Raw genomic sequence first — 13,173 nt, 5'->3', positions numbered from 1 at the left:
CATATCTAAAATAATATTTATATTTTTAAAAATATAACATATAAGTCCCGTCAAATTTAAATTAACAAACATTATAATTTACTTACGTAACAAATTCATTTTAACTCCTATAATTTTGATCCTACTCTACTTAAAATCTTATAATTATTTATTTCTAAAATAATCCTTATATTTTGAAAACCATAATATATAAACTCCTCTCGTTAAATTTTAAACAATCATTAAAATTTACATACATAACATGTTAATTTTTAATAAATAATTAATATAATGATATATATATAATTTAAATTTAATAAAAAAACTTATATATTATATTTTAAAAAATATAAAACTTATTTTCAATATAAATAAATCATAAAAGTTTAAATGATATTAATCAAAATCATATAAACTAAAATAAACTTTATTTTTAAGAAAACCTAAATTATATATTATTATATTAATAATTTATTATAAATTAACTCTTAACTCAAATTTAACCAAATAAAACTTTTATACTATATTTTTAAAAATATAAAAATTATTTTAGAATGCATGACTAAAACTATAAAAGCTAAAATCCTTATCTCAACAACGCCATGCCATCCGATATCTTCGAACACTTTTTTTTTTTCACTAACGAAAAGATCGCAACAAGCGTCCCCCAACAACACCATCCTTCTTACATCTACTTAAACTCCTCCCTAAAGTAGCGTAAAGCGAGGAAAAAAATATATATTAATATTAATATTAACAAACACAGAGATATTTTCTCATACAAAGAGAATTTTTCTACTTTTTTGCCTTTTTGGCCGCCGCCGCCGCTTTCTTCACCGCTGGCTTCGGCTTCTTCGTGGGCGCCGACCGACTCGACGTTCTCTTTGCTGCCTTCTTCCCCGGGGACTCCTTCGCGGTGGTCTTCGCGGCCCTGGTCGGCCTAGGCTTGGGCTTGGGCTTAGGCTTCACCGGGGACTTGCGCTTCGGGGCCACCCTCGGCTTCGCCGCGGCCGCCTTCGGTTTGGGCTTGACCGTAGATGCTACATGCTTGGATTTAGCCTTCGCAGTGGTAGCGATCTTGGCCTTGGTTTTCGAAGCGGCAGCGGCAGGCTTCGCCTTAGCCTTAAGCTTCGTCTGTACGGCGGCTGGTTTCTTGGGGCCCGCCGCAGACTTGGGCTCAGCCGGCGCGGCATGCACGATGGTAGAGAGCTTGTAGGAGCTCTTCACCTTGGTGAGCTTCCCGGCGGCGGCGAGCTTCTTCAGCTGGAGGAAGAGGATCTTTCGAAAGTTGGACGGGAGGTGAGCCTTGTGCTTGTCCTCGATGAACTTCCCGATGGCGTACGGGCTCGACCCGGTTCTCTCCTTGAGCGTTGTGATCGCCTCCTTGATCATCTAAGCACCAAAGAAAACAGCTTCAGATCCACGGAAACGGGCCAAGCGAAAGCAAACTAAGGCTCCAAGAAGATAAGATCCTCACCTCGGCGTAGGGAGGATGGGCGGAAGGCTTCCTGGGGGCGGCAGCCTTCTTGGCCCTGGCCTCCTTGGGGGCCTTCGCCTTCTTCGACTTCGCCACCGGTCTCGGATCAGTGGTCTCATCGGTGGCCATCGTGAAGGTCTCCCGAGCTCGAGCGCAGCGTATATGGAAGGAAGAGAGTCGGAAGGGAGGCGAGATGCAGACGACGGCGAGCGATGGAGTTTAAATAAGGGGGGCGAATGGAGAATACTGAGTTCTGATTGGTCCGTTGATGCCACACGCGGATCGATACCCTCTCGCCGCTTCAAACTATAGCCATCGGATATACCAGAATCGACGGTCATAAAGAAGCCAAGATCTTGAGGCGAGGATGAAGCTTTAGAATCGGAAGGGGATAAATGGTGTGAGGTGGGCTTGGTGTGCTTCTCCTCTCATTTTAAACGGGAATAACTTGAGATATAGTCGTTGGATGCAAGTAGGTTCAAATCAGATTGTAGCTTCGGATCATAGCTTTCCAATGAGTCCAATCTCGTCTTAATTCGTCAAGGGAGCGCTGAGAAATTTAATTTTGAAGAAGCAATGGTCTAGAGTAGGTTTTCCATGTGAGCTTTTCTAAGATTCGGAGCTCCAGAGGAAAATGTGGGAGGCTTTAATGGATGTTTGTGATTGCAGACGGCAGTAGCTAAGAAGAGGGATATGTGGAATTTGGAATCACAAGATTTGGTTAAGAATTGATGAACTTAGATATCTTCAAAGGTTATATAACTCGCACATCCTTTAGATAAGTTGTTGTGCTCAAAATCTTCTGCTCTGTGACATGTCATGCGATGAGATGTTCTAACCAACATGATGATAGCTTGCATTGCAATATCTTAAATGATATGGATACTCTTCTAGCTTTGCATGACATGTCACAGAGCAGAAGATTTTGTGAGGGGAGGCAAGAAATCTGAGTTTGTTACATCTATCAAAGAAATAGATTACTGAGAAAGTTGCTAATGATGTCCAAGGATTTACATCCTATCATCTGAAACCAGTGGTGCACTTGCTGAGGTTGAGAATTTGTGATTGGTTGTCATGTATCAGGTAGTCTCAATCTGACTGGTTTTGTCAGCCACTTCTCAATTCTCTCACCATTGGAATTGTCTTATTTTTTCATTGATATGTAAAAAAGTTTCAGTAAAGTTTTTATTCACAATATCAGTGATGAAATTGAATGTTCCTCATGTGTTGCTCAATCAGTGACCTCTCTTTGGAATTTGTGAGCAAAATTTTCTTTTTCACCGGTCATTGCAGCTTTTGGAGCTGTTAGCTTCCCTGTAACATCTCTTGAAATGTATTCATATTCTTCCTTCCCTTGAAACAGTGCCCATGGAGTAATGCAGCTTTGTTTGTTCCAGTTCAGCTTAAAAAATGATGATCAAGTGAAATAATTGAAGTATATATATATATATATATATATATATATATATATATATATATATATATATATATATATTTATATATATATATATAATATCCTCAGTAGATTAAGATTATGAGCTGAATTAGAATTAGAATTAGGAGTTCTTAGTGAATCAAGACTTATTGTTATAAATAACTGGTGTATCTTTAACTTGTGTATCTTCAATTGGCGAAGGCCAATTATCTCTTTACAATTCTTTCTCATTTTCACGGGTTTAGGAGATGACCCTTACAAACCTTACATCTTTTTTGAATGATCACAACACTAGAAAGGAATAAGGAGGACTCTTTATACTTTTACAACACTTTCACACCCCAAGACTTCAATATTTTGTTCATACTTTCGTTGTCCTTTCATGCAGAAAAGGGTGGGGTATTTATAGGCCCCACTGGCTTCAGAATTGGAGACAAAAAATGTCACATCCACGGATTTCAGGGTACTGACGGTACCACCACATTATATTGTGACACTATGATACGGACTTAGCTGGTTTTGCCTATGTCGTGCGGCACCCTTGCGTGTCCGTCCGCAAAGGTCAGCCTCCCCGAAGACTCCCATTGTCCCTTAGGACCAACAAAAGAGAGAACGGGCAAGAGAGAACGCCTCAATCGGGATCCACAAGCAAACATGTCCGAAAAACACTTCATAGACAATGCAAATTACAAACAGACTTTACAAGCTCTGAACAGTGGCACAACAAAGGGTAAAATGGTCCATTACAGACCGAAAAGCTCTCGCACGTGTCTACATGACACAACCTTTATTTACAAGCCTAAAGAGGCCACCAACCCAACTAAAATGGGACTTATAAGCCTTCGGCTGCCCCTCTACACACTGTACAAGGCATGAACATGCCAACAGACACGGACAGATATAAGCATTACATCAAACATCCTGTTTCAAAGTTTGTCCGTGACATTCTCCCCCACTTATCCCTTCGACGTCCTCGTCGAAGCCTTTGTGAACACTGCAACTCTTCGCCTTTGCTGAGTCTTCAATCTTCTGCTCTAGCTGCAATGCGCCTCCTGGCTCCCAACTGCTCTCCGCTGCTGTTTTTGAGTAGTCGAACCTTTGATCCGCCATGCTGCTTCAACTCGCCAATGACTCTGACTCTGGTGTGGGGTTGGCGGAGTTGTGTTGATCCTCGTTGATTCCTACGGATCTCCCAGATGAAGGAAAAGACCATCCTTACTGCGCCAGTCTCTCAGAAATTCCACATGCTGCTTGAACTGGGTGGATGCTTGTTGGAGCTTTAACGAGCATCGTCTCGCAAACTTCTGAAGTTTTGGGTCCTTCCTCCATAAAATCTGCTCATTGACTCTTCTTTCAGTTAGTTGTCACATCCAAGTAGGTTCGCATCACTTCCGCTTTCGATTGGCATTTCGTTGGGAAATGAAGCGGACAATCTACTCTTAGTAGCACTGATCACCGTTGGTGAGGATTTGACAACTATTGTCTTCCATTATCTTCGAAGGGTCTTTGAACTTGTGCAGAGCTCCTCTGTTGGATAGATAAGAGAATTGGGGTACTCGGTTTCGCCCATTCTCTTAAGAGTTGAGAAGGCAAAGGTTACTTGACTTCGCCCGCCTCCTCGAGGTTGTACTTCATGCATCGAGCTGGTTACTGGTATTCGCCTGCTCTTTGCTCACACTTCTGAAGCACTTGAAGTGTTTGCACTCCTTGCGTTGAGTTAGCTACTATGATTCACCTTCTCAATGCCATCGAACTTCTGGAATGCGGGAAGTTTTCACCCCAACTTGGAGTAATTCTCTGATAGATGAGGTCGCCTCTGGGATTGTACCGTCTTCTCCATCAACCCTGCCGCCTACTCCACTGAGTAGCAAAGGTACAGCACCGCGTACTGCCTGCTTCATTCCTTGGTCGTGCACTCTTGCATGACCCGAAGTCCTTCACTTACGGCTATCTTGATGAGAAACTTGTAGACACCGGTCTTACGAAGTTTCTTGGCCTCTGCCCTTCAGCCTTGTCTCGGTACTTGGAGATTGCCTCTGCATGCTCCACCTCCTCGGCCCCTTTCACGACCAAGCGCTCTCCCTCCATGAGAGCAAGGGATCAATGACTTGCACAGAAGTCCCGCCTCTGCGGTACCATGGCGCTGCAATGCCCATGGCCCTACTATCCGTCGCCTCGCATCTGCATCCCTTTTCTTCACGATCAGTAGACATGTCTCCGTGGCACTCCTCTGAGTCCACCTCCATTCTAACTGATGCTTGATTTTGGGTAGCTAAGTCCCTCTGGACTCGTCGTCGCTTCCTCGCCCCTTTCGACCCCCTGCTTCAACACCTCTGTGTTCTCCAAGCAGCTCCTTCTGGTCGATGGAAAGACAGACTGCACTCCCATGCATGGCCTCTGCCATCGCATTGTAGGGTTTGCACCGATTCTGTTCTCCATAGCTTCCTTGGTAGCAACGTTCGCTTACTCGGCCTTGTCCTCTGACTTGCCGGGCTCCCTTAAGCGAATATGAGCTCTGGAGAAGTCCAACTCTCTAGCTACTTCGATCATACCTCTGCATGATCAAGTCCCTCCCATGGAACTCACTGGTACTTGCATTCGAACTTTTCCCTTGGTGGAACCCAGCCCCCATATGCTGATGACCAAGGTTTTCATCCGATGCAAAATTCGGTGCACGCCCGGAAGACCCGCCTCTGCGGTACCATGGCCTTCACTCCTTGAATCCATAGCCCTTCTTGCCGTCGTGTTGTTCACCGAAGCGGAGCTCCCAATAGCTCCCGATCATACCTCCATATGATCTCATCCCTCACGGGACCAGGTTGTGTGTATCGCATTGCCACGAACTATTCCACCACGATCCGCTGCACCATGTCACCTCCTGGTGACATCTCCATTGCATTCTGATCTTTGTGGGATAAACTCGAATTGTGAACCCTCCATGTGTGGCCTCTGCTAGTACATCGCAGGGTCTCTTCCACCTTCGATTTTGTTCGCTCCTTTGGCAATCGACCTTCATCCACCCACTCTTGGGTCACACCTAGATGAAGCACCGCTCTAGGACAGTCCGTCGCCTAGTAGCTCCCGAAGTCCCTCGACTTCGCTGCAATTGGTACACCATTGCCTGGATCCTGGACCTCTACCCCTACCAGCACAATCTCCGCTGCGCACCGCTTCCTTCATAGCAACTCGAATGACAACACTGTGGCATATTCTTCAAGAGCACCCGCCTCTGCGTCCTCTTGCCCCGTGCTAAGGCCTTCTGAACCCAACTTCGCCTCCGCAAATTGAGTCGCCTTAGTTCCTCCCTCAAATGCTCCTCCGAGATAAGGTGCATGTGCCCCGAAGCTCCCTTCGTCTTTGGCACCATGCAAGATGAGTCCGCTCCGTCAGAATGAAGGACCCATGGAACAACATGATCCTGCTCTTGCCTCTGCAAGAGTTCATGTCCTTGACCTCTGTCTAAGGAAAGCACTGTGCTTCTGCTCCATGTTCCAACTTCTCTGCTGGCTCCCTTCATGCGGCTTGGGTACTTCGCCAAGTTACACCCAAGTTTCTCCGCTCCTCGTTTTCGCATTGAGTCGATGGTGGCCCTCGTGCCCACCATTCCACGGGTCAGCCCTCCCTTGAGTCTGATCTCCACATCGACTCCAAGTGTGCCTTCATTTGTGTTGCTCCCCCACTTGATCTCGCAATGCATCCACCAATGCATTCTCTCAAGCGAGATCATACGACGACTCCTCGCCGCTTTCTCAGTCCTCAACATGTGAAGTCCGTCTCACATGATTCTCCCTCTGGAGAGCTGAGACTTATCCCTCCTGGATAACTGTCCCATTGGAGCAACATCTCTCTTCGTTTCGGAGACCACCATCCCCTTGGACTACTCCGATCTGCTGAACAAACTATGCATTGTTTTGCCTCCTGCAAACGCACTTGCTAGATTGCGACTCCCCGTCAATACAGCCCCCACTGCACCCCTCAAGGTCTAGCAACATGCTGAACTCATTGCACACTTCAGCCTCCTACGGACGTATCCTTCACATGCCGAAGAGAAAGTTTCAATGCTCCATGGCGCCGAGTCTCGACCGCCTTGGGATGGCCACGAACATTCCGTCGTCCGCATACAAGCCCATGCATGAGTACCAAATTCTTTGAGTTAGCAATTCCCCTCACCTCTGTGAGCTTTGCATAACTCTTTTGGTCGTTGAGCAACTCATTCCACCTTGCATGGTCTCATTCTTGCCAAGCGCCTCGCTTGCCTAGAGCACCATCAAGTATAGTTGTCAACGTTGAGCCGTAGCTCAAACTCAGCCATCCCAACCTTTGTGCGCTCCAAATTCTTCCAAGCTTGCCTGTTCTCGTGGTGCCTCTTGCGCGAAGGGTTGGCCATTCCTCTGAATGCCAATCTCAGATGCCCGCTCCTCTGAGCGACTCTTTTCCCTACATCTCCATGCCCGTTTTCCCTCAAACGGTCGCGCGTGTGCTGACTGCCCTCAACGCAGCCCCGCTAGGTCTCCCACGTTTGCATGCTAAGTGTTTCTATGAGTGCTTGTCCCGCTCTGATACCATATGACACGGACTTAGCTGGTTTTGCCTAAGTCGTGCGGCACCCTTGCGTGTCCGTCCGCAAAGGTCAGCCTCCCCGAAGACTCCCATTGTCCCTTAGGACCAACAAAAGAGAGAACGGGCAAGAGAGAACGCCTCAATCGGGATCCACAAGCAAACATGTCCGAAAAACACTTCATAGACAATGCAAATTACAAACAGACTTTACAAGCTCTGAACAGTGGCACAACAAAGGGTAAAATGGTCCATTACAGACCGAAAAGCTCTCGCACGTGTCTATATGACACAACATTTATTTACAAGCCTAAAGAGGCCACCAACCCAACTAAAATGGGACTTATAAGCCTTCGGCTGCCCCTCTACACACTGTACAAGGCATGAACATGCCAACAGACACGGACAGATATAAGCATTACATCAAACATCCTGTTTCAAAGTTTGTCCGTGACAAACTTTGAAACAGGATGTTTGAATGATCACAACACTATCTCTTTACAATTCTTTCTCATTTTCACGGGTTTAGGAGATAACCCTTACAAACCTTACATCTTTTTTGAATGATCACAACACTAGAAAGGAATAAGGAGGACTCTTTATACTTTTACAACACTTTCACACCCCAAGACTTCAATATTTTCTTCATACTTTCGTTGTCCTTTCATGCAGAAAAGGGTGGGGTATTTATAGGCCCCACTGGCTTCAGAATTGGAGACAAAAAGTGTCACATCCACGGATTTTAGGGTACTGACGGTACCACCACATTATATTGTGACACTAGGTAGTACCACCGTCTAGTCTAGGCGATATGACCGCCTGATAGAGCTTGGAGACCAAGCTCTGGTGGTACCACCGCCTGGCAGCATTAACTGTCGATGGTACCATCGCCCAAACCACTTAGGAGACTTGAGTCTGTAGGCAGTGCCACCGTCGGTCGTGACTTCAAGTGTTGAATGAGCTATTCAACCGGCCCAGTTTAGCTCTGTTAAGGGCCCAATTGGCCTCTAATTGAGTTAGTGAGATTACCTTCCAATCTTAACTCAACTTAAGGTATAACTACGATAATTAAGATATTTAAATAGGCAATCTTTATCTGGTATGTCGATTGTTCTCTCGGCGATCTTCCGATGAACTTCTGGTGAACTTCCGGCGAACTCCCAACGAACTCTCAGTGAACTCCCGACGAACTCTCAGCGAACTTCCTACAAACTCTCGGCGAGCTCCTGATGAATTCTCGGTGAGCTTCCGGCAAACTTCTAGCACATCGTTTGAATCTTCGACGTATCGTCCGATCTTTAACTCCAGCCCAACATCTGCTTTATGCCTTACTGCTATCGTAGTTAATCCTGCATACTTATCTCAATATATAGATTAGATCAAATAATTTACCAATTGATTTCATCATCAAAATCTGAGATTCAACACTACTAGGACCCGAGAAACCTGGGATGAGATAATTTTAGGCTCCAAATCCACTTGAGGCCTATAAATACCCCTCTCATCCCTAGTTAACATACATAAGAATTTAGAGCAAAAAGAAACAAAAATACTATTGTAATCTTGTGGGAACTCCTCTCAAGCTCTAAGTATTAGTCTTGTTTAAGAGAGAAGTGACTGGGGTTGTAAAGGTTCTCTCCTGAACCTGTCAAAAGGAGACGCGAGTTGTAAGGGTAGTTGATCTTCGCCCATTGAAAGAAGATCGGTAGTGGAAGCCGATAACCCCTACAGATGAGGAATTAGAAGTGGATGTAGATCACAGCGACTGAACTATTATAAATTGGTTTGTATTTCTTTTTGAGAAATTTACCTTTATTGCAAACTGCTTTACCTTCTTATTGCTTTCACTACGCTTCCATATGCTTTCAAGTTAATATTTTTCTAAAACGAGTTTAATTGAAATGAAATATTGAATCGATGTGATTTTTATCCGCTACACTAATTCAAACCCCACCCCCCAAGTGCCGACTCGTTCCTAATAGTTGATATTAAAGCCACGTTATTTCTTGCTTGGTTTAACTATTGGGAAATCTTGGGGGTGACATCACATGCACAATAGAAGAATAGAAAACAAAATCCCCAATTTTCTAAAGATTTATTCGTCATTGTGCGAAGATTAGTGCGCAAAATTCGCGAAACTTAAAACTACGTATAGAGTAGATTATGTTACCTAGGGAGATCGTATATCCCTGAATCCTTGCAGATCTCTAGGAGAGGGTGAAGGAAATCAAGCGCCCTCCTCTCTAGTGATAATCCACATAGCAGGGCTGCGGCGATGCTCCTCAAAACTCCAGGCCTGCTCTAAGGTGGAGAGGGGGGAGGAGAATAGGAGAGGCAAGCAAAGGCTCTAGCCTATGAACCACACCTCCTATTTATCGAAGTCCCCTATCAACTTAACCCTAATGGATCCTCCCCTATTGGGTATTGGATCTTCATCCAACTACCCAAGTCTCTTAGATTAGTGGATCTCTATCCAATAATCACTCATGGGCTTTTATTGAATCTCATCAATGGGATCCAATAATTCAGGAGCTTATTGGATATCCAATAAGTTAGGGGCTCCGGCGGATATCTCATATCCGAACCTCTACTCATCATAACGCCTACCATATGTGTGTGACCCTCTAGGACAATATCGAGCTGGCCGTGAGTCATACCTATCAGAACTCCGTCTAGCTTAGTAAATTATTATCTTTATAATAATTCACTCGACTCATCGACTATGGATGTATTAGGTCATTACGCCGTAGTCTCCAAACGATACAAGAGAATCCAATCCATTGGACCTGTCTGTCCTTAGTTACCATGTACCTATAGTCTCTCATCCATCTAATATCCCAGAGACCGTATACCGAGCATGGTGCTGTCAGACCCATACGGTTTCTACTCGAGTCTCGCTCTAATTGGATTCTCTTTGAGAACTTTTTCTCTCTCAATCCGAATGACCCTAGCGAGGGATTTGTCTGAGTAAGAACACATGAGATATTTCTCTCATGACACCGAGTGTGGATGATCCTCTATCAACACTCAGTAGCCCTCGTAAGGTTGACCGTCACTCTCGATGATCGACCGTACTAGATCTGGGACATTCAAACCTATAAGTCTGGTATCAAAGAATGGAGCACTCATATAGGACATCCTTGGTGTCTCAAGTCTAAGGACCAAATACACCATTGGGACTACGAAATCGTTGTCTGATAATAAGGTATTATCAACCATCCAGTATTTCATAAGCGGATCAATCAGTGAACTCATTCTCCAATGAGCACCTATATTGTATCCTTAGTGTCCCCACACGAGTAGCTATGAGACCAGTTGTATCCATCATATGGACGGGTATATAGCATACCAGTATGTCCGATTATCTCGTTATCCCTCTCGAGTAACCTATGACTAGGATTATTTAGGATCTGTGTTTAAAAGCGAATAGGTCTCATTATCGTGATCTCATCACGATTCAATTTTCATTGCACAGATTCAAGGACATTACAATATATATATGCATATATGCAATAGTCAATATAAAGTGATAAATATCAAAATATAATAAGTAAAAAGATTATGTGTCAAGTCACATATGCATAGATTTCGTCAGGTCATAATCTCTCTGATCAGGTAGAACCTCCTCAGAACATGCTTAGATTTCTAATGAGACATGAGTTCTTTCGCTTGAGCAATTGTCTCGTTGTTATCGCAATATAAGAAAATCAACTCCTCACTACCCGGCACGACTCTCAGATCTATGATGAACTTCTTCATCCAGACTCCCTCCTTTGTTGCCTTTGTTGCAGCAATGTACTCTGCCTCTGTGGTCGAGTCAGTAGTAGTATCTTGCTTGGAACTTTTCTAGTACACTGCTTCTCCATTCAAGGTGTACACATACCCTGAATTTGACTTACTATCATCGATATCAGACTGAAAACTTGAGTCTGTGTAACCTTTAATCCTGAGGCTACTACCTTCATATACTAATAAAAGATCCTTAGTTCTTCTCAAGTACTTAAGGATACACTTTACTACTTTCTAGTGTTCCAAGCCTGGATCCGCCTGATTCCTACTCATGACACTTATAGCATGCGTTATATCAGGCCTGATACATAGCATGGCATACATGATAGACCCTATCGCTGAGGCATAGGGTATCCTATCCATGTTCACCCTTTCTTTAGGAGTCTTTGGGGACATACTCCTAGAAAGCGATATCCTATGTCTGATTGCCTCATCAAATCTTATGTTCCAACTTCGAGAAGCTTGCTTTAGTCAATAAATGGATCTAAGCAACATGCACACCTTATCTGGGTAGTCTTTAGAAATGAATCCCTCGGGTTGTATTATATACACCTCCTCCTCGATGTTCCCATTGAGAAATGCAGTTTTCACATCCATCTGTCATATTTTATAATCATAGTGTGCTGCAATAGCCAATAGAATTCGGATGGATTTTAGCATTGCTACGGGTGAGAAAGTTTCGTCATAGTCAACACCTTGCTTTTGATGATACCCCTTAGCCACTAGCCTTGCTTTATAGGTCTTTACCTTTCCATCTACTCCGATCTTTTTCTTAAACATCCACTTGCAACCAATAGGTACAATACCTTCGGGTGCATTAACTATGTTTCAAACCTTGTTGGAGTACATAGAATCCATATCAGAATTCATTGCTTCTTGCCACTTCCTAGAGTCTATTCTCATAATAGCCTTCTTGTAGGTCTGAGGATCAATGTCATCAACATCCTCTCCTCTAATATGTCCCACATATCTCTCAAGAGGATGAGATACTCTGTCAGACCTACGTAAAGTTGGAACTTATGTATTATGTACCTGAACAGACTTAGGTTATAGAGTGGTGCTTGAGCTAGGTTCTCCAACCTCGCTTAACTCTATCATGCTCCTACTGTCTCCGTTAAGAATGTGTTCCTTCTTAAGGAATATTGCTCTCTTAGTTACAAAGACCTTTTGGTTATCGAGATGATAGAAATAATACCCACAAGTTTCCTTGGGGTTTCCCACGAACTTGCACCGCTCCGTCCTTGATTCCAACTTATCGAGGTTGTGTCTTTTAACGTGGGCAAGGCAGCCCCAAATCTTAACAACCTTAAGATCAGGATTCTTTCCTTTCCATATCTAATATGGTGTGGACACTACCTTAAGATCATTCTAGGGCATATCCCCAGAATGAGATAGGTAGGTTAGCGAAACTCATTATGGACCGTAGCATATCTAATAGCATATGATTCCTCCTTTCAGACACATCATTGAGCTGAGGTGTATAAGGAGGTGTCCATTGGGATAAAATCCTATGGTCCTCGAGGAACTAGGTAAACTCTATACTTAAGTACTCACCTCCTCGATTTGATCGAAGAGACTTGATACTCTTTCTAGTCTGGTTCTCCACTTTATTTTTATACTTTCTGAATTTCTCAAAGGCCTCAGACTTGTACCTCATTAAGTACACATATCAATACTTTGAGAAATCATCAGTGAAGGTAATGAAGTAGGAGTAACTACCAATGGCATGAGTTGACATAAGTCAATATATATCATTATGTATGAGTTCCAACAGTGGCTCTATCTCCAGTTCCACTAAATGGAGAGTTGGTTATTTTTCCATAAAGGCAAGGCTCACAAGTTACATATGACTCATAGTCAAATGGATTTAGATATTCATCCTTTAGCAATTTTTGAATCGTTCCCTCATGGATGTGACCTAGCCTACAATGCCACA

General features: G+C 43.8%; 1 protein-coding gene across 1 annotated transcript; it reads right to left on the bottom strand.

Moving 5' to 3' along the window:
• Positions 1-594: 594 nt before the first annotated feature.
• On the bottom strand, positions 595-1,637 carry LOC135651549 (histone H1-like). The gene is made up of 2 exons (XM_065171696.1): positions 1,457-1,637; positions 595-1,371 (listed from the first exon to the last, which is right to left on the bottom strand). The coding sequence occupies exons 1-2, from the start codon at positions 1,583-1,585 to the stop codon at positions 775-777; spliced, it is 726 nt and encodes a 241-aa protein (XP_065027768.1). The 5' UTR covers positions 1,586-1,637; the 3' UTR covers positions 595-774.
• Positions 1,638-13,173: the final 11,536 nt, after the last annotated feature.

Source organism: Musa acuminata, chromosome BXJ1-4 (genome assembly GCF_036884655.1).
Source record: "Musa acuminata AAA Group cultivar baxijiao chromosome BXJ1-4, Cavendish_Baxijiao_AAA, whole genome shotgun sequence".
NCBI classification, from domain to species: Eukaryota; Viridiplantae; Streptophyta; class Magnoliopsida; order Zingiberales; family Musaceae; genus Musa; species Musa acuminata.
This window is presented reverse-complemented; position numbering and strand designations above follow the sequence as displayed.

Excerpts from the sequence above, each read along its gene's own strand:
- LOC135651549 (XM_065171696.1), bottom strand. The coding sequence starts at position 1,585 with ATGGCCACCGATGAGACCACTGATCCGAGACCGGTGGCGAAGTCGAAG. Across the intron at positions 1,372-1,456 it reads CCCATCCTCCCTACGCCGAG|ATGATCAAGGAGGCGATCAC; the intron begins GTGAGGATCTTA and ends TTTGGTGCTTAG.